Genomic DNA, 21,028 nt, shown 5'->3' on the forward strand with positions numbered 1-21,028 from the left:
TATCCTTATTTGCATCTACAGGTAGTTTCACCACTCATATTTAAGGAATCTTGCAAAATATAATTCATGCATTTGTAAAGCAACAGGGGATTAGTACCAACTGTATTTTTTGTTTGTTTCTAATAAAAATGATTTTGATTTAAATTAGCACTATCTTTTTTTTTAGGCCTCCATTCCTTTGAAGGAATTGGAGCAGTTTAACTCAGATATACAAAAATTGCTTGAACCACTGGAGGCTGAAATTCAGCAGGGGGTGAATCTGAAAGAGGAAGACTTCAATAAAGATATGGTAAATTGGTTGTGATAGAAGTGTGAATGAACTAGGAGTGGGAATGAATAAATGCTTGGGTAGAAATTAGAATTTTAGTTCTTAGATATAACCTCCATATTATATGACTCTTAGGACAAATGCAAAGTACCCATATGGGCACTTTATAATAAGTGTCAGATTATTAGAATATGATCATTTACCTGTGTTATTTTTCAGTATGAAAGACCAAAATGCAACTTTGAGAAAAAGTTGAGTCAAATCAGGAAGCAAATCTGCATATTAATCTGTAACTGAACTTTCTAATATAACTGGTATTTGTTACCGGCAGTTTTTCCTCCAGTGTTAACAAATACAACCGGTGACTATTGCCAGCAATTTATCTCCAGTGCAAGGATTCAGAGAAGGGGATGTGCTCACAAATAATTTAGAGAAATAATTACAGTGATAGACTGTCAAAGGAGACCCAGATCAGCTAAGTTCAGAAAGATTCATGACCAGAAGATTAGCCATCAGGTGACATCAGGTGACAGCAACTCAGTGAATCTCTCCACTACTTAAATGGGCTATGATCTACATAGGCAGTGGGATGGTCCACATGTATGAATTAATAGACTTTTTTGAAGTATGTATATGTGTGTGTGTGTATATATATATATATGAACATATATATGTGAACATATATGTATATATGAACATATATGTATACATCTACATACATATATACTTATTCCCCAAACTGAATAATAACAAAAATACTGGAATTGTAGTAATCTAAAGCCTGTTGTCATGTGAGTGATAAAAGATGATGGGCCACTTTCACCATAGGATAGCACTTCCAACAATTTCAAAATTCTGTGTGATTTGACAAATTCTCCAGCCTGTTTCACAGCCTCTTTTTTTTCCCTGTTTCATCACCCTTTCCACATTTTATTTTTTTTTTTGCTCAACAGCTGTCACTATCTGTAGCTCTTTCTGTCTTGCATTATACCTTACAATAGACCTCTGCCTCATCATGCAAAGCTTTCAAACATGTCAGCAGGTGATGTTGGAGGCAACAATTGAAAGAGACTGTGTCACTAGACAAAGCATAAGTAACTAAGGCATGGTAATATGAAGAAAAAGACAGATTCTTCCACCAAAATTAGTTCCCATTGGTGTCTGTCCTACTGGAGCTACTTGTATTCATGCTCCTTGTGTAGCTGGTTTGGTGGTATTGCCCCCTCACCTAGAGGGAAGACAAGTATGAAGAGGTACCAAGGCTTTCCCAGATGCTCAGCTACAGGTATTTCTTCCCATCAGCAATGAAGCAACAAATCAACCAGAGCTTACCAAGGTGAAAGAAAAGAACTATGGTAATGATAATGATGATAACAATAACTACTTACATTTTGTAGCACTTTAAGGTTTGCAAAGAGAACTATGCTCCCTACCTTATTTCATTTGATCCTCACAAAAACTCTGTGAGGTAGGTACCACCCATTTCACAGATGAAGAAACTGAGTCTTAGAGAGATTAAGTGACTTGCCCAGGGTCACATAGCTAGTGAATATCTCAGGGAGAATTAAACCCAGGTCATCTTGACCAGCACGATGCTCGCAACACCATATCGCCTTTCTAATACAATTGGTTAACCATCTGACTTATTGTCTATCTTGGCACATGACCATGATGTAGTGAAGGGAAACTCCATTTCAACTCTGGAAAGTACTGTATGGTTGGAGGGTGCCAAAATAAGTAATATTACCCTATATCCAAGAGATGAATACTATATCCATGTGACATTAATCAACAGTTATATTAAGAGAAATATCCAATAAATACTTTACATTTTTTTCTTTTCAAAAAAAAAATCAGTTTCCCCCATTTAGTATTGAAATAAAAGCATTTATAATTTAAACCCCCAAAATTACAGCCCTTATAATTTCAGATGTTTTTGTTTATTTTTTTTTCATTTTCCTTTCCATTTTTAACTTACCAAAGGAACCCTGGATTTTAGTACAGAATTTGTCCTCCTTATGTCAGTAGAATTCCTGCACCAGTGAGTTCAGAAAATAAAAATGATGCCAAAAATTAGTTGCAAACATCACATGCCAACACATATAAGTATGCTAAACAAAAATGTTTTGGTGTATGTAATTTTTAAAGTAATCAGAACAAATCATATTTATTCTATGCAATAAAATCAACAAGAACAACAGGTTATTTGCAGTGTGTTTTGTATACTATTTTATACACACATACATGCACAAGGATATTCATTCACTGAGCATTTTATTGTTTCCACTGAAATTGGTAAATTTAATAAAATGTATGGGAGAGGTAGAATTTGCCTAATTGACAGTTAAACTTATTTTTTTAAAATCAGAGTACTGTCAATCCCTTGAGTTTACCATAAAGCCACCATTAAAATTAAAACATATGTTTAGGTTTAAAATGACTATGAGAGCATTAAGATACTATTTATATCAATAAATAAATATGATATATTTTAATATTTCAAATATTGTTTGAAATATTTGTTTAAAAAAAACCAGACCAAATCAAACTTTTTTATGACTTTGAAGAAAGAAACTCTTGCTGAGTATAATTTTTTAACAGTAAAATATATGGACCAAAAGAAAAGCCCATCTGTATATGTCAAAATAATAAATAAGGATTTAAATATAAAAATCTGTGCACTTTTTGTAGCAGTTATTATAGTATATGCCAGTAATGACATCTCACTTGAAACTTTTTTTTTCTGGATTTTCCCATTTCTTAGTACCATCTTAAAAAGCAAAACAAATTCTTTTGACACAACTCTGAAATCCATACACATTTTTTCTTCCCACTGCACAACCTCCACCTAAAAATAACAACTGCAGATTTGAACTATTTATCCTACTTTTTTCATTTTTTGTTTAAAATGAAAATACATTCATATAATCCTTTTATAAATTCCACAAAAACGCAACAGTTTTAAAGTGTTTTAGTGTCTTTTTTTCTGCTAATGATTGTAGGTTTTTTTTTTTACCAAAATGAAGACTATACTTGTTGTTTTCAATCAGAGTGAAGACAATGAGGGTACTGTAAAAGAGTTGTTGCAAAGAGGAGACACCTTACAACAAAGAATCACAGATGAGAGAAAGCGAGAGGAAATAAAGATAAAACAGCAGCTGTTACAGACAAAACATAATGCTCTCAAGGTATAGGAGTTAAAATTATAATATACCTTGCCTGTGTTGTTCTTCTTTATATGGGATAAAATTCTCTGTTCATAAATAAATCTGCTTAGTATATCAATGATTGAGAATATAAATTAATACAGTTAAATGTGTGTATTGACTTCATTAAGCATTTCTGATGTGTCATTTTTTTTATAAAAGAAAATCATTGTTTTGACATCTACCAACAAGGTTTAAGATCATATTGCACTGTTGTTTGAATATTTTTTCTGGACTATATATAATTAGAAGCATATTAAAGATGTGTAGTTACCTGAATTTTATGGTTTTAATTTGCTAAACTATAAGAAAAATGATGTTTAATTGTGTTTGTTTTGAAACTCAAGTTTAATGACCAATCCCAACAGGTGATAGTTTAATCTTATCCTGTCTTCATGTCAAATATGTGTGTGTGTGTGTGTGTGTGTGTGTGTGTGTGTATAGATAGATAGATGATAGATAGATAGATAGATAGATAGATAGATAGATAGATAGATAGATAGATAGATTTCAGTTGGGATAAGATTTAAATAGTTTTCTAGCATCATGACATTTGCTAGATAAAGACTTAGAATGATTATGCTGAACCCTTTTTCTAACACATCTTGTCATTAAGAAATTTACCTAACCTGAGGAAAGCAATCCCACTTTCCCAGCAGTAGAATAACCCTTGAAAGAAACTTAAGAGTCTTGAATGAAAAGGGACTGTTTTAACATCAAAAAGCAATACTGTCAGGCTTTTATTTAAGCATATACCAGGTCTCAAATGTCGAATGAGGATTTTTGTCATAAAAGCAGAAAAGCATGTTTATTTTCTGTAATTAATATTTGGCTAGCTTTTGGGCAGAGCCTGAACAAGTTTTGTGACATGGTGATTCTTTCGCATGGCAATATTAACTATTTTGCATGCATGACTGGTTTTCTAGTAGTGTTAATTGTAATAGTTCTCATTGTTAATACTAGTGCTAAAGTAAATCACTCTTTTATAGCTATGATTAGGTAGATGGAGTCTGTATTCTGTATGCAAATCAGAAAATAAAACTCTATTCTGTAGAGTCAGACAATCAAACAAACACTGCTGGGAATGTAATTACATGATATTGTGACTGCAAGGAATCTGGAAGAAAAGTCTAATTGGCTAGCAGCTTTTCTGAAGGTAACTGCTGATAAATATAGTCAATAGAAAACACCTATTTCTTAGGGGAATATAAGTGAAAACCAGAAGGTGCTCAGAATTTCTGAAGGGATAGTTGGCTTTGGGTTATGATGAGTTTTAGGGAGTACCTACCAGGATTTTGCAAAGGTACTTAATTGTAATTATGTTTTTAATAACTGTTTTTTGGTAATTGTTTACAAATATTCTACATTATTTTTCTTTCTCACTTGGGGGAAACAGGCCTTAACTTTATGATCTGGAAGCCTTTTTCTTTTAACAGTCAAGTATATGACGTTACAAAGTAACATGGCCTCATTTGGTTATATCTTTTCTGCTGTTAAAAACAAAAACAAACAAACAAAAAAACCACTCACATTCTAAGCCTTCCATCAAAAGTAGGGGCAAAACTTCCTAGGGGATAGAGAAGGGTGAAGAGACACAAGTGATAAAATCAATCCAGCCTTCCATTTAAATTTGCGTAAATTTTAGGCCCAGAATTGGAAATAAATGGACAATTAAGCTACATACACATAATCTGACCCAAAATATATCCACAAAATTTAATCAGTGTCAGTAAATCTCAATTATATCTCTGTGCCCAAGTTTATATCATGCTTGGTTCAGTCACATTGTTAAAAATCCACATGGCTCCAACTGTCTAAGCCTAGCCTTTACACAACCATTGAAATATTGAAATTTATTTTTTTCAGTAGTTGAAAGTCTTTCTCTTGACAAACTTAAATGCAGTGTATGTAAAGCATAATTGCTACTGCACTAAAGTAATGAAAGCCATTTATGCAGACCTGTGATGCTACTTTTAATTATGATAAAATGGCATTCAGACTCATCTATTGATCCAACAGATATTGGGTATACTTGCATAGACCAAGGTGATTGATTTTTTTCTTAGGTGACTCAATAAAGGCATTCAACCTTGACAGATAAATCTCAATGGAATATCAAACAATTCAAACAAATTCAAATAAACTATTTTCTTATCAAATTGATTGGAAACCATGTAGCTTTCTTTCCTCTTTTTCTGATGGTAAGTAAGTTACTTTGGGTATGGAGATTCTTATTTTTACTAGTGTAAAATACAAAAAGATGTTGGTACCATTAGTTGTTATTTTTTTAATAGAAGAAATGTTCAATCTCTGTCCTTTGTATTTTTTTCTTTCATTTTCCTGTAGAAGCAGAGACTTTATTAAAATTAAGCTTTGGAAGAACTTAACAGAAACAATTAAAACTTGCATGCCCTACTAATTATGAATTTTATTTTCTTTGTAATAGCTCATGAGGAGTCTTAATCATATGAATGTCTGTTGCTTGAATGTATCTGAACTTTTTTTGACTTGTCTGAGCTTGCATTTGATATTTTCATACATTTCTTAGCATACTACAACCTCTTATACTTATCTGGTTGGCTGGCTATTTTGTTAGCCCCAAAAGTGTCACATAAAACCTGAATTCTCAAGTAGTAACACATTTAATCCTTTAAAAGAGATTAACTTAGTATGTCAGTAGACCTCACAACAAATTTGAACCAGTACTCAAAGAACAATTTAAATATGTTCAGATCTCTTAGACTTGTGTGTGTATGTATGTGCATATGTGTGTATGTATGTGTATAGCTTTCTTACCCTACATATTCCTGGTTTTCCATTTTTTTTATCTTAACAGAATTAAACAGGCAAATTTGACCTAAGAGGTAAAGTTGTGAAGGTCTTTAATTTTAAAGTAACAACATAATAAACACCAATTAAAAGACTCTAAACTTTTTTCATTGATAATCTAATAATATCTGCACTATGAACAGGATTTGAGGTCTCAGAGAAGAAAAAAGGCTCTAGAAATTTCTCATCAGTGGTATCAGTACAAGAGGCAGGCTGATGATCTACTGAAATGCTTGGATGACATTGAGAAAAAATTAGCCAGTCTACCAGAACCCAAAGATGAATGGAAACTAAAGGTAATGTTGTTTTAGAATGCCAATAGTAGTTTTTAATGTCATGCTCTATTAATTTCAAAATAAACTACATGTAGACCATATTAAAATTCTTCATGTTCTGTTCTGCCTACTAGCAGTCTGTGATTTGATGCATTTCCTTGTATTACTAATTTTTTTGGTAAATGTTTTGTTGTATTAAATGTTATTCAAGTGATATGAAGCAGATTAAATAAAATGTTTGACTTGTGTAAAATAGATTGAGAAATGTTATGTGTTTCTAGTAAAAATTGTAATTGACTTTGTGTATCTTTGTTCCAGATGAACAAATGACTTATCGGTATATGGACGCCTTCTTTTTCATGTTAGCACATTCATTTCATCAGAACATTGTCATGCACCTCTGTCAAATCTATGTAGATTCATTTCCCTATTGTCTGAAGATTTTTTCAGTTATCACTTTCTTCTTTTGCTTCATTCTCTGTTGAGTTTCTCCAAAAGTTAAAAAAAAGGAATTAACTACTAATTCAGTGAACCCTTGAAAATTTGATATGTACAATCCCAAATAACAGTTATCACTTCAATTTTCAGTCACCAAAATTTAAAAGAAAGAAAATGTGGCAATTATTTCAGTATCCCTCACATACACTCTAATAGAATCCATTTTTTTCCCCAAGAACCATATAGGAGGAGATACTTGAAACTGTCTAATTTATTTTACCCCAACATACAGTAAGGTTTATCCCTAACTGTATATTTTATATGATTTCAATAAAGTGGAAAGCCTTTGAAAGTTCTGAAAGACGTATTTGCTGCTTTCAAGTTGGTTGCTGTGGTCGATTAGCTAACTGCCCTGGGCCCTGTATTGGTTTTGCTCACTAGGAGATTGATCGTGAGTTGCAGAAGAAGACAGAAGAGCTGAATGCAGTGCACAGACAGGCTGAGAGCTTGTCTAAGGATGGGGCCGCAAAGGCTGTGGAGCCAACCCTGATCCAGCTCAGCAAGCGCTGGCGAGAAATTGAAAACAAATTTGCTCAGTTTCGGAGACTCAACTATGCACAAATTGTGAGTTGTTACTGGCAAACCAATGTGTTTGCAACTCCTACTATTACTAACAGAGCCCCACTAATGATAAGGAAAACCTCAGATAAAATTCCAACTCCTCCAAAGCTTATCCTCATGTCAGCAGCTTCCTATCTTTCTTACTGAGCTCCTGACTTGCTTTTAGAATGATTTCAAAAAAGAAAAGCCAACCTTGAAGTAGCCTGTGACAGACAACAATCCCATTTTCACAAAAAGAAAAGAACACCTTAATTTTTTTTTGCCTCATCATTTTTCCATAACATTAGAAGTGTAAACTTGTCAGCATATCATACATTTACTTTATTTCAGCATACATGTCTAATCCAAAAAAAAAGTGTATTACTTTTCCAGGATCATCCCATGCAAATTTTAATTGTTTTTTATGTATATGTAGTCTATAATAAATATATGTTGGGAATTTTTCTTACATCTCTTGTGTATGGCTCTTTAACAGAATGGAACAAACTTTAACTGAGACATAAATTATTTATGTGCTAAAAAAGTTAGAATGATCATATTATAGAAGAATCTAATGTTTTATTTGATTGATTTGGTTGATAAATTATGGGAATTGGATATCATGTATGTTACAGGGTGTATGAGGGCAAAAAGAAATGGCTTTTATTTTTGTCAAGCATCTATCTGGAAATCTTGTGACAATCTTTGACTAGAAATTGCAGTATCATAAACCTTGGGTTCCTTCTTAATAGTTTCCCTTTTTCTTTCCCTCTTGTCTTTTTTTTTTTAATTTGTGATATGAAAACATACATTTACCACTTAGTACTTAAGCAAAGAAAATATTGACAAATGTAGTATGTCAGAGTCTACCCAGCCAATAATAGATGTTTCTACCCACAAAATTTTTTGTGACTTTGTTTATTCTATCTGAAATATGATGTGTGTTTTGAAAAATTACTTCAATATAACTCGGTTTGAGACACATAACCCAACATGCATATTTCAAAACGATGCATTGACCAAAGAAGTATATAATTTCCAAAACTGTTTCTTACTTTAAGATTACATTTTGACTTTTTATACACACACACACACACATACATATATATCTCCTACAAAATGAAGTTGTCTAAAATGCCAGTGTGAATATTTGTGCAGTTGAAATAAGTAATCCAAGAAATATTGAAATGACATTATATTATTTGGTTTTATTCTAGTTGATTGCCTTTCTCATCTTATGCTTCATATTAAGCTTTCTGATTCTGATCAGTGATAGATCATTAAAGCTTATACCGAAAAGCTGTATCAATATATACAAAGTAAATAAAAGATTTAAGGAAGTTATTGAGGTAATTCAAGGCAAAATAAAATGGATTTTTCAGGAGAAAATGTTTCTTTTGATCTGAATTATCTAGTTAGTTGCCTCAATTCTCTATTTTTCAGACCCAGAGTCTGAAAAGGATTGTTGGTAAACAAAATATTCGTATAAACTAGCACCAAGGTTGAAAACTGCTAATTGCCTAAGGAAATAATTAATATGCAATATTAAAAACAAAATTAGACTATGTTAATACTATTTTACTGAAACTTTGAGATATAATTTCTCTATGTAGTATGTATTCAAGAGTATGAAATGTCCTTCATAGTCATCTGATATAAATTATTCAATTAGAAAGAAGATTGAAAATGTTTTAAGGTTAACTCCTGATTATCTATGACAATATGGTACATCAGTTCATGCATACAATATAATAGATAGTGAATAACAACATTTGGTCTTAAAATGTAATTAGAGTTTTAGAATCCAGGAATATATGTCAATATTTATAGCATCTAGAAGATGTTTGTAGAGCAGAGAGTTCTGGGTGATGAATTAAAGGATTTGGATTGCAGACCTGGTTCCATGACTTATTAGTCCAACGACCTTTGGCAAGTTCTCGGAGTTTCTCTTTTATAAAATATGGATAATAATCCCTCATCAGCCTACCTTACAAAAGTTTTTTTGTGAAGATTAACCAAAATATTTATTAACGCACTAAAAGAAATCATTGCTTTGCAAATATGATTTGTGTTATTATTAATTCTCTATACTTACCAGCCTGTTTCTATATTTTAGACAGCCTTTATTGATATAAATATTAGCTATATTTCTTTTATGTGGTAGTACTAGAGGAACTGCATTATCAGAGTTGAGCAGACCAAATAAATGGGATACAGGGAATCATTCTCTAATGTCTCAGAAGGTGTCTTTATAGTCACAACCTCAGCTTATATCAGCACTCTTTACAAACATACAGAAATGTACATATAAACTGTGGGCCTGGCAAAAGTCTATTTAATTCCATATTGGTAGTACAGGACATGAGTAGTGACAGTGGGGAGAGAACACTGAATTATCACAAATACAATATGAAATGGCATTTTTCTCAACAGATAATAATGAGGATCATTATTATAATGAAAAATATTGATAACTAGTATCTGTGTGGTGCTTTGAGGTTTATAAAGCACTGTGTGTATTATATATAAAATCTCTTTTGATCTTCACTACCACTCTATGATTTAGATGCTATTAATATACCCATTTTGCCAGTGAGGAAACTGAATCTAAGAGAAGTTAAGTGACTTGCTTAGTCATACAGATTGTGAGCATCTCAGGCAGGATTTGAACTTGTCTTCCTATCTCCAAACTCAGTACTCCGTCCATTCTGACACTTTGATCATCACAAAATGGCAAAGCTGGAAGGGTTGTTCAGATTACTTCATATAATAGAGTTAGATGGCACAGTAAGCCACAAAGACTCAGAATCAGGAAGACAAGCTCAAATCTGACCTCAGACACATACTAGCTATGTAACTCTGAGAAAGTCACTTAACCTCTTTCTGCATCAGTTTCTTCCTCTGTAAAATTGAGGTAGTAATGGTACCTACCTCACAAAGTTGTTGTAAGGATAAAATGAGTTAGTATTTGTGAAGTGCTTTGTAGTCCTTAAAATACCATATAAATGTAATTATTAATATCATTATTATCATTGTTTTTGTTATTTTAGATGAAAAATCTGAAATTCACAAAGGCTTGCCCAAGGTATAGAGCTAATTAGTGGAAGAACTAGGCCTCAAATCTCAGCCTCCTGCCACTACAATATAGTGAGAGTTGACTAAAAATATTATATGCATTTTCATAATTTTTTCAATTATAATTTTAAGAGATCTGCACTTGAATATCTAAGGGTAAGAAGACCCCTTTACAGGAGTTTCGGTGGCAGCATGTATGGTAGTAGTATTCTTAAACCAAAGCAGTAACATTTTGTCATATTTAAGGGATCATAGAATGGTAGTGGTTTGCTGAAGCAACAAGATATTCTCTTGGGAGATCACAGAAGCAAGGACCAATTGAAGTAAAAGAGGGATCTCGTTACTAGATGCTACAGGGAAGAGGTGATTACTAGACACAGAAAACTGGCAAAGGTCAAGATGAATTAGAAAGTCTAACTATTTCTCAGGAGCAGGGTGAACTCGAACCAAGAAGATGGAAAAAGTGGGATGTCAAGTTCACTATTTTGAGGTACAACTTGGGAACAGGAAATTTAAATACCATATTAAGGTAAAGTATTGATGTAATTGGGAAAAGGGGTCCAAGGCAGGAAATGTTCTTAATAGAACTGAAAGTTAATCTTCCTAATTTGAGAAAATACTGCTTTTTAACGCTGTAGACAGCCCTCATTTTTCTGTCTCTCTTAGCCCTTATAAAGGTTTGACCTGACAGGATTGTGATACCTGGCTGGGCTTTAACAACAAGAATATTGTAATTTTCCTATTTCTGTCAATGACACTATCATTCTCCTTAGCAAGGTCTGGCAAACTACAGCCTGCTGATCAAATCTGCCTACCTCCTGATTTTTTTGTTGTTCATTTTTTAATGGTCCATAAGCTAAGAATGATTTTAAAATTTTTTAATGAACCTTTATTGTTCTTAAATATATAAAAAGCATTCATAGCTTGGGCCAGCTCCTGTGCTAGAGCTACCACCTGAAACATTCAGGCAATCTTTTGTCCTTACCCCCTATATCCAATGAGTTAGTAACTCATACTGGTGCTACTTCCATGTTATCTTTTGCATCTGTCCTCTTCTGCCCATTCACATTAAACTTCTTCTCATTCATATGCTTATTACCTCTTTGCTGGGCTCCTGAAATAATAATGATAATTATTATTATTCCTGAAATAATCTCCTAACTAGTCTCCATGTCCCTGGTCTCATTCTTCTCCAAGCCATCCATCAAAGAGCTTGCTTCTTTAATATTTTGGGGATACTGTCAAAACAATCAGACTATTCATCTGTTATTAGCCCATACCCTTTTCCAGTCACACACTTCCTCGATCATTTCTTTTATTCTAATTTTCACATTTAGTCCATGATTCGGTGATAAACTGCCTGGGCCAAATCAATGGGGTATATTAAGTTACTCTCACAAATTTCTTTCTTTATGCCTCCACCTCCCTTAGTAACAACAGATTTGGGTTTGTTTTGCTTCCATCTAGGGTTTTCCTTGGGAACATCAGGATTTGTCTCGTTTCTAGGTCTCCAAAAAAAAAAACAAAACCCAAAAAATGTCGTGGGGGTGGAACACTCATACAACCACGTGGACTAAAAATACATTAAGTATGGAGCAAACATTATTTCACCTGAAACAAAATGCCTAGGTTTGCATCCAATGCCACAGAAAAATCAAAACAACCTTTCATCCTGCATAGATGTGCTCCTACTTTCCAGGAATTTATATAGTACTGTCTTCTTTTTACAAGGCACAAGCACTTAGTGTTGCTGGAGAATCAAACAGTCTTTCTTTGGTGTGCTTCACATTCCTCAAAGACCTATAAAGTTTATCATGCTATTCTAAGGCTGAGGACACCTGCTTCCACAAGGGGAAAGGAACAGAAATTGCTAGAATTAAGTAATCACTTATCTAGTGAACTTCATTCTTCTTCACTTCACCTACAATCCTCCAGACATTTATGACTCTTTTAGTGTTGAGGTTTCTACGTGAGGGGGACATATTTGGTGATCACTTAAAGACTCAGTACTTTTCCCTTGGCTTTTCATAGTCCATATAACTCATGGTACCAATGAAGGATAGGATCTAAATTTCCTCTGCCATATTGTGCCTCTATTCTTCCCTACTTCTGGTCTCTGACCCTTGTATGGTACCACAACTCCTCTGGATCAGCCAGGAACTCACCATTTTTCAGCATCACTTTCTCTGTCACCAGTAGGCTCAGTCTCTTGATTTCTTTGCTTGTTGATAAGCTCCTCTTCCCTTCTACCACTTCAATTTAACTGGTAGCTAGACTTACTGCAGCTTTTGGTTGGGCACAGAAACTTCTTGCCACTCCCCATTTCTGGGGATATATAGAGTTTTATGCTGCATATGATTCTCACAGGGATTCATTGGCCCAGTATGCATTGTTTAATTTCCCTTTTGGACACTTATTTTACTCTTTCTTGTATTGTCTACAAAGCAATGGTAACAAAAAAGTCCATGATTTTCTACTGTCTGGTAGCCTTAACTCAATGCTATTCAACCACTTGGCTTCTGTCCACACAACTCTACATAAATTAGTCTTTTAAAGGTCACCAATAAGGTAGCATGGTACAGCAGGAAGAGCAATGGATTTAGAATCAGAGGACTTGAGTTTTAATACTGGCTCTGCAATTATGTATATGACCTTAGGTAATTCTCTTATGGTCTCTAGATCTGTGTTTCCTTTCGATGACTTCCTAAATCTTTTCCACCTCTGAGTTTATGAACATACAATGCTATCGCCTGTTGACCAAATTTAATGACCTCTTCTCGAATCTTGCCCTCATTTACCTTTTAGCAACATCTGGCACATTGAACAAGCCTATCTCCTTTGATGTTTTCTCTTCTCTTGGCTTCCCTGATGTGATGCTACTGGTTCTGCTCCTTATCTATTTTCTTCTCCTGGCTACTCCTTACCAGATCAGAAGAGAATCAGATGAAAAATAAATAAATAACTAAATAAAAGAATACCAGGGCTAGGGTGCTAGGGTAATAGTAAAAACTCTAGGAAAGAAATCAGTAATCAGAAGATATGATAGAACCAAATCTTCATAGCAAAGTGGACATAAGAATAAATCATTAAAAACTGTTATTAGCAACAAAGATACCTTGATTTTGAGGCAAACATCTGTCTCTCCCAGAAGCACTCATAATTTCTCTTAGCATGACTTGATTGGTCTTGGGACTACAGGTAGCAGGGAAGAGACTGTAGAGAGGAAGTATATAGATTGAAAGAAGGCTAAATTCAGGAAATTGGTATTCCATGGCAATTCTCTGATATAGATAGATAGATAGATAGATAGATAGATAGATAGATACATACATACATACATACATACATACATACATACATAGATACATAGATGTAGATATAGATATAGATATAGATATAGATATAGATATAGATATAGATATAGATATAGATATAGATATAGATATGGATATAGGTATAGATTAGATATAGATATAGATATAGACATAGACATAGATATAGATATAGATATAGATATAGATATAGATATGTAGATATATGTAATATAGATATATATACACACACATATTATGTATAATAAAAAATACACATTTAATCATTGTTCTAACTTAATACATATTTTGTAACACTACTGTATCAGACTGCATAGGTAGCAAAATTTTCAATATTTTCATAGCTTATATACTTTGTTATTTAGACTTCTGTGCTTCAATCATATGTAATATTTGGTGTGGGTATTCCATCTATAGATGCAGAACATGGTACCTCTATAACTCAGAAGAAGAATATCTTCAAAATTTGCTGTATCCAAAAAAAAAACAAACCCCATCATCTTGTGGCTGGTATTTGGGCACGTAATCTGTACTTGACCCGTACTGAAAGCCTGTCCATCTTTGGAGAACCCATCACATTCTTAACTCTGCCCAAAGTTAAGGTCTTCCCAACATAGCTCACTATATCTAACTGCTGGTCCTGGACTTCAGACCATGGTGCAACTTTACATCATGTCTAACCAGCCATCCAGGTCAATTCTCACCCCCTGCACCCTAACTTCTACTACCTTCTACTACCAGGCTGCTTTGTAAATCACTATTATATCATGCAGCCTAGGTAGCAAAATTTACAGTATTTTAATAGGTGATACTCTTTATTACTTTGACTTCTCTACTTCCTCCTTCCCTGATCATTACTTATCCCCCTGTACATGTCTTACCTATTTAGAATGTAGCTCCTTAAGGGCAGAGAAAAGAACTCATGACAAATGGTGACAGTGTAGTCTATTTCACAAATACTATTCAGACCTTGGACATGACTTATGAAATCCCATGGTATGGGTCACTTACATACCATGAAGGGGATTCAAAATGAGGAGTTTTAATAGATGATCTATAAAATCACATACTTAATGTATATATCTTTATTAACAGTTAAATTTTGTATTGCAAAAATATGTATACTTTTGGTTTTAATATACTTCAGTTCTATTTAATAAACAAAACTAAAAATCTCTGATATGTTATTATTTTTCTAATAATTTGTTAATGTACCTCTTCTTTGTGCTTTCCTTCTATTAAAATCTAGTATCTATCTTTAAATAAAGGCCTTATCATTCATCCTTAACTTAATTCAATTTCAGACATATGACCTCTCTAACTGCTTGGGACATTTTCTTCCTTAGGGAACATCTTTCTCTGAATCAGGCATTTCTTCCTATCTGTCTTGAGTTCTTTTCTCTTTCAACTAAGATACTTCAGTTCTCCTTTCAGATATTATCTCTTCTCCATGAACATATAGAAATCTTTTGTTTCCATGGAGCATAAAACCTATATTTATTTCTCCAATTACAAGTAGATTTTTACAATTCCTTATTTTTTTCCTGGCCAAAATGCAAGAAAGGAACATCGATGGTCATATTTGCAGGCCCATATCTTAACAGAAATCCCTACAACAACCCCAGCATGTGTTCATCCAGCCTGCACTGGAAGGTTCCTCGTCGCGGGGAATATACTTTCTTCCCTAGGTGACTCATTTCACTTTGAGTGAGTGTTAATTATTCAAGAGTGTTTTTCCTCCTTTCTACTGAGCTAAGTTTTGCTAAAATATGAAAACATGCTGTTTAAGGGAACCTTATAGTGAATTGCTTTATTTAAAAAATGGATCATTTTATGATAATTTTTAAATTCATATATATGTGTGGACATATATATGGTATATGTGCACACCTATTATATATACATTACAGAAATATGTGGATATACACCTATTATATTACATATTATACATATGTCTCTGAAAAGTATTGGAGAAGGAAAGATATGTACTACATATGTGAAATAATCTATCTGCCTCATTTTTTCCTGCAAAGAAAAAAAAGAGCGTGAATAATATTATTATAACTTTTGGAATTTCAAACATTACTGAACTTATTTGGGTACTTCTCCTTGTGACATAAATCCCTTTCAAACATTTTGAGGATAGAATAAAAGGAATTCTTTTTCCTGCATAATTCCTTCCTCCTACAATGATTCTGCTTTGAAACAGGAACCATGACTGCCAACTGCCACTGCCAACTGGTAACAAAAATTCCTTTGGGGATTGAGAAATCTAAATGAATTTCACTTCTGGAAGCAGAATATTCTTCATTGAATATGGACAAGAATTTCAATAATTTATGAAGGTTATGGAGTGAAGTGGCAACCAGGAATCAGATGTCCCTCTTCCATTTTAGGGTAGAAATATCAAAGGGATCAAGGGTAAAAATATTGACAGAAAGCCCCAGTGTTAGAGCAACTTCAGAAACTAAATTATCCACATGTTGCTTTGGTGAATAGATTATCTATTTGATAATAGGCTTAGATATTATCCAGGCCATATGAAATCTAATGAATGCCTCAACCAAAGGGATACCTAATCTAAGAGATAAAAGTGATTACTTAAACCTTAGCACCTCTATCTGATTGTCAAAATTTGGGCTAACACTGACATTCCTTTCTCTCCCATTCTCATCTTTCTAATTATCTAGCTGATAATTTGGGGTGTTTAGTTGGCCTCATATTTTCTTTTTGGAGCACTCACATTACCAACCAAGAGGTTTACAATTTCCTACCTTGAAGGAGAATTCAAAATCCCACTTTAAAGTAATCCTAGCTACCTGTTTATGCTTTTAATTAGTGCTTTGTAAATCTTAAAACACCATTTGTTTCTGAGTTATTTTAATTATTGGATTGCCATCGCTAAAGGATTCATTTTGGCCAAGCTGCTGGTGATAAGCCTTTCCATACATAGCTTAGCTAAGTTACAACAGCAGACACAGTCTGTCACTTGGACCACATTCAAAGCCTTTCCAGATCAGTAAAAGCTGGTAATATGTGGACTCTGCTGGCAAAGACTTTTGAGAATACCAGGTTACTACCATTACATGAGGAGCAATAAGAAAAAGACTTTTGGATAGATTCCAGTCTGCCCTGGCGGAGGGAGAATCCACACAGAGGAGTTCAAAGGCCTTCAACATGTTGAAGTAAAAGTAATGTTAGATATACCATTTAGAGTGAATGTGGATTTATTTTAACATCAAAGAATATTGTTCCTCTTTGACTTTGTTTGCTTCACTATTCATCATAGTCTAATATCAACTAGATGCAAAGGTCTTAAGACCAAAGACCATGTCTTTTAATTCTTTTATGCCCTATAAAAAAAATAAGAACCCATAAAACAACTTAGACAATTTTGAGCACATTATTAATTTTAAAGAAAAGTTCTGCAAAAGGAAAAATCCAATTGCATTTATGGCTACTTTATTTTGGGACTTTAGAAGCCAATTGTCCACTCCCTACTATGGTAGTATGGAAAATTCACACCAATCTAGAATCATGGATTAACAGAATTTTAATGGTAGGAAAGACATTAACAGACTTATATCTAAATCATACACAAAATGAATCACTAATATAGCATATCTGACAAAAGGTTTAGCCACTACTCAGAGATGTTAAAGGAAGAGGAACCCACCACCTCTCTAGGGAATCAACACCACTTTTAGACAGCTCTAGTTACTAGGAAATAGGTCCTTCTTCTGACCTCTGGGCAAAATAAAACACATTGACTCCCTCTTACTATAATAGCCTCCAATTTACTTGAAGACAGTCTTCATATTCCCATGGGTCTTCTCTTGTCCAAGCTAAATATGTCCCATTCCTTCAACTAATCTTCGTATGATAGAAGGTCCTTCAACATCCTGGTTGCCCTCTACTGGATACTCTTTAGCTTATCAATCTACTCTTAAAACCATGGAACCCAATAGTACTTTATAAATCAGATTCATTGTATTTTCTCTAATTGTAAGGAAATACAAGAATCATTACCACTTCTAAATGAAATACACATTTACTGCAATTCTTCATTAGTTTCTTGACTCATTGATATGAGTATGCATTTGGTGGTTTGTATTGCAATAAATTCTTCCAATCCTTTATGATTTTTATTCATATCTTAAATTTTCCCTAAAGGATTGATCCAGCACACAAAGACATCGCTTTTAAAATTCCACAGGTAATATTGAAACTCTTAATATATTCAACACTTAGTTATTATTACTGTTGCACCTTGAACAACTAACCTCCTTTCAAACCAAAGATTTTCTGGACAGTATCTTTTATAGTTTATATCACATCTTATCAGCAGTTCATCATTGGCAATATGCAGAAGGCTATGTATGTTAACGACACATCACACAATCTGGATCGCCTATATATGTACTTTTTCAGGGATTATGGTGATGCAAGTATTTGCCATCACCAGAAGAATAATTATTTTTAAAAAGGGGGTCATTTTTTAAACAGGGAGGATCTTGGAATCACTAAAAATCCTGCAGTTCTTGAAATGCTCTCTTTCTTCTATGTAACTTGGGGATTATATCGTTAGTACAACATACTAAGGGTAAAGTTTACCCATCTAATTGCATATCATAGTCTAGACAATAGGCAATCTTCACTTATTCAGTTTGTCCTATGTTGGTTGTTAGGCCATCGTCTTTTGAATAATCATTAATCTCCTTGAAAAGGTTCCATAATATTCAGGTTTTGATGTAATCAACTGCAAAGTATAAAAGAGGAAAGTTATCTGGCTTTATAAAAAATAGTGTTCACTACTTGTCATGCACTTTGGTTAAATTTTAACTCATGAGTTTCACTGTTGCTTTGTGCATTGTATATATGTAAGCCTATAATTTAATGAAACTGAACAGGAAAAAAGGTAACAAGCCCTGGGAGCTTGCCATCTGGCTATAAAGTAATATGATTGGATTTCATTGTCACAAAGGAACTGTCTCTGAGTATAGTCTCATTATATTGTATTCAAATTAGATATTCTAATCCTTTAAAATCACTGATACAAAGGTAAATCATTTGACTCTGGTGATTATTATAATCCACTATTAAAAGGCATGATTTATGGATGAAAAAAAGTATTTCTAATTCTGGTCATTGAGACTCAAACTCATTGGGTGTTTTCTTGAGTTTGGTTATTTTTTTTTAAGGGAAGATTTGAGGCTTTGCACTTATAATCAAGAATGTAATAATAGATAAATTGATGGAAAAGTTTAAAAATGCGGCTTAAAATAATATTTTAAGGATAGTTATGCCATGTTTAGCACCAAAGGTACAAATTGAGAGTGTTAGTGCCAAATAATGCCAGTTAAAGAAAGCAGACTTTATGCACTTCTACACATATCGACCACACCCCCGTATAGATGTTATAAATAACATTTAAGTAGAGGAAAAACCTAAGCTAAGGCAGTTAATAAGATTACCTATGGGGAAAAAGATAAGGCAAAATATCAGAAAGTTAGGCGGGTGGAGCATGATGGAGAAATCAAGGAGATTGCAAAGTAGAAGTCACAAGAAAAAGAAAGATCAAGAAAAAAACCAACAGAAAATATAGAAGATCCTTCTGTAGTCAATAGTGTAAAATCGTGAAACAAATTTCTACAAATATTAAGGAAGTCATTAGAGCAAGTAGATTCAGTATAATTTTGGAGATATAAACCAGATTAGGGAGGGCTGAGACTAAGTATAAGGAAGGAAATAGAGATAGAAAATATGGACTCTTTCCTCAAAGAAACAGCAATTAAAAGGAGAGAGATAGCATGATAACTTAGGAGATTTCAGGGTCAGAGAAAAGGGTCAGTATTTGTTATTGTTAGTTTGCCTTTTAGTCTAAAGGATATCTAAGCACATCAATGAAGGAGTGAGTAGAGAGGAAAAGATTGAAAATGAGAGAAAGGAAGGTAATAATCCACAGAAGAATCTCCCAGAGGAGATGTGAAGAGATGAGATCAAAGCAACAAATGGAGAATTGAGACTTATCATAGAAGGACCTTTGTTCTCAGTCTGGTGGAATAGAGAGGATGGATAATTACCCAGAGGAAAAAAGAAAAGAGGGGATTCCCAATGAATAATAACTCAGATCTGTATGCTGTTCCAGTTTAAATTTTGCAAAATATATTACTCACATTTTATCATTTGTACCTCACAATAGACCTTTTAGGTAGGTAAGAAGGCATTTACCTCACTTTGTAGATGAGCAGCTTGAGGCTTAGCATTTGATTTGCCCAGGGTAAAATTAATTGTTGGAGGAATAATTCAGAACTGGTATTTCTGGATTCCCAGGTCAGCTCTTTTTCAACCGTACCATGCTCCTTCCATCTTCTTAGTAAAGTAGGTGGTGAGGGCTTCATCTAAGATAAAGTAGGGTAAGATCGAGTTGGTGGCTTAGGGAGGAAAGAGAAGCTTTGAAAAGGTCATTGAAGAAAGTGATAAGGAAGTCAATTAGACATGAACAGAACAAATGCCACTTGGTAGGGGCACAGTTTTTAGAAAGCAAGAATCTGCAGTGGATGCAAACACCTTTATCCTCTAGTGACCTTTAGTGACTCAGTAATAAGAGTAAATAATTCTGCTTGAAGGGGTCATCCATCGTTCATCAAAGAGGGAAAAATCAAAGGACCAAAAATCAAAGGACCTGAAGGTGAAGGGCATTCATTGCCTTTACTGTTGTGTCAAGACTACACGTAAGAAAAGGAAGCTAGTATAAGAGTGATACATTGGTAGAACACTAAAGTTATGATAAAGGATTAAGAGGAATTAAGACCTGGGAGTACTGGAAAGACATGAGCCTAATCAGAGAGGATAACTTCACAGTTCCAGATCTTGGTAGGGGAAGAGTTTTGGATGATGGGATGTACTTTAGATGTTTTGTATATATTCCACAAGGTAATAATATGAACACAGACATATATATATATATATATATATATATATAATATTTATGTAACACAGGTG

The 21,028-nt window shown here is 33.7% G+C and overlaps 1 protein-coding gene across 1 annotated transcript in view; it reads left to right on the plus strand.

Annotated features, from left to right (window-relative positions):
* Positions 1 to 21,028, plus strand: part of DMD (dystrophin) — a 1,828,382-nt gene that overhangs the window by 452,935 nt on the left and 1,354,419 nt on the right. The window contains 4 exon segments of the mRNA XM_078146592.1: positions 167 to 289; positions 3,319 to 3,456; positions 6,447 to 6,599; positions 7,458 to 7,640. Coding sequence (XP_078002718.1) covers positions 167 to 289; positions 3,319 to 3,456; positions 6,447 to 6,599; positions 7,458 to 7,640 — 597 coding nt within the window.

The sequence above is a fragment of the Phascolarctos cinereus genome, unplaced genomic scaffold (genome assembly GCF_003287225.1).
Source record: "Phascolarctos cinereus isolate Bilbo 61053 unplaced genomic scaffold, phaCin_HiC Scaffold_726;HRSCAF=1367, whole genome shotgun sequence".
Taxonomy (NCBI): Eukaryota; Metazoa; Chordata; class Mammalia; order Diprotodontia; family Phascolarctidae; genus Phascolarctos; species Phascolarctos cinereus.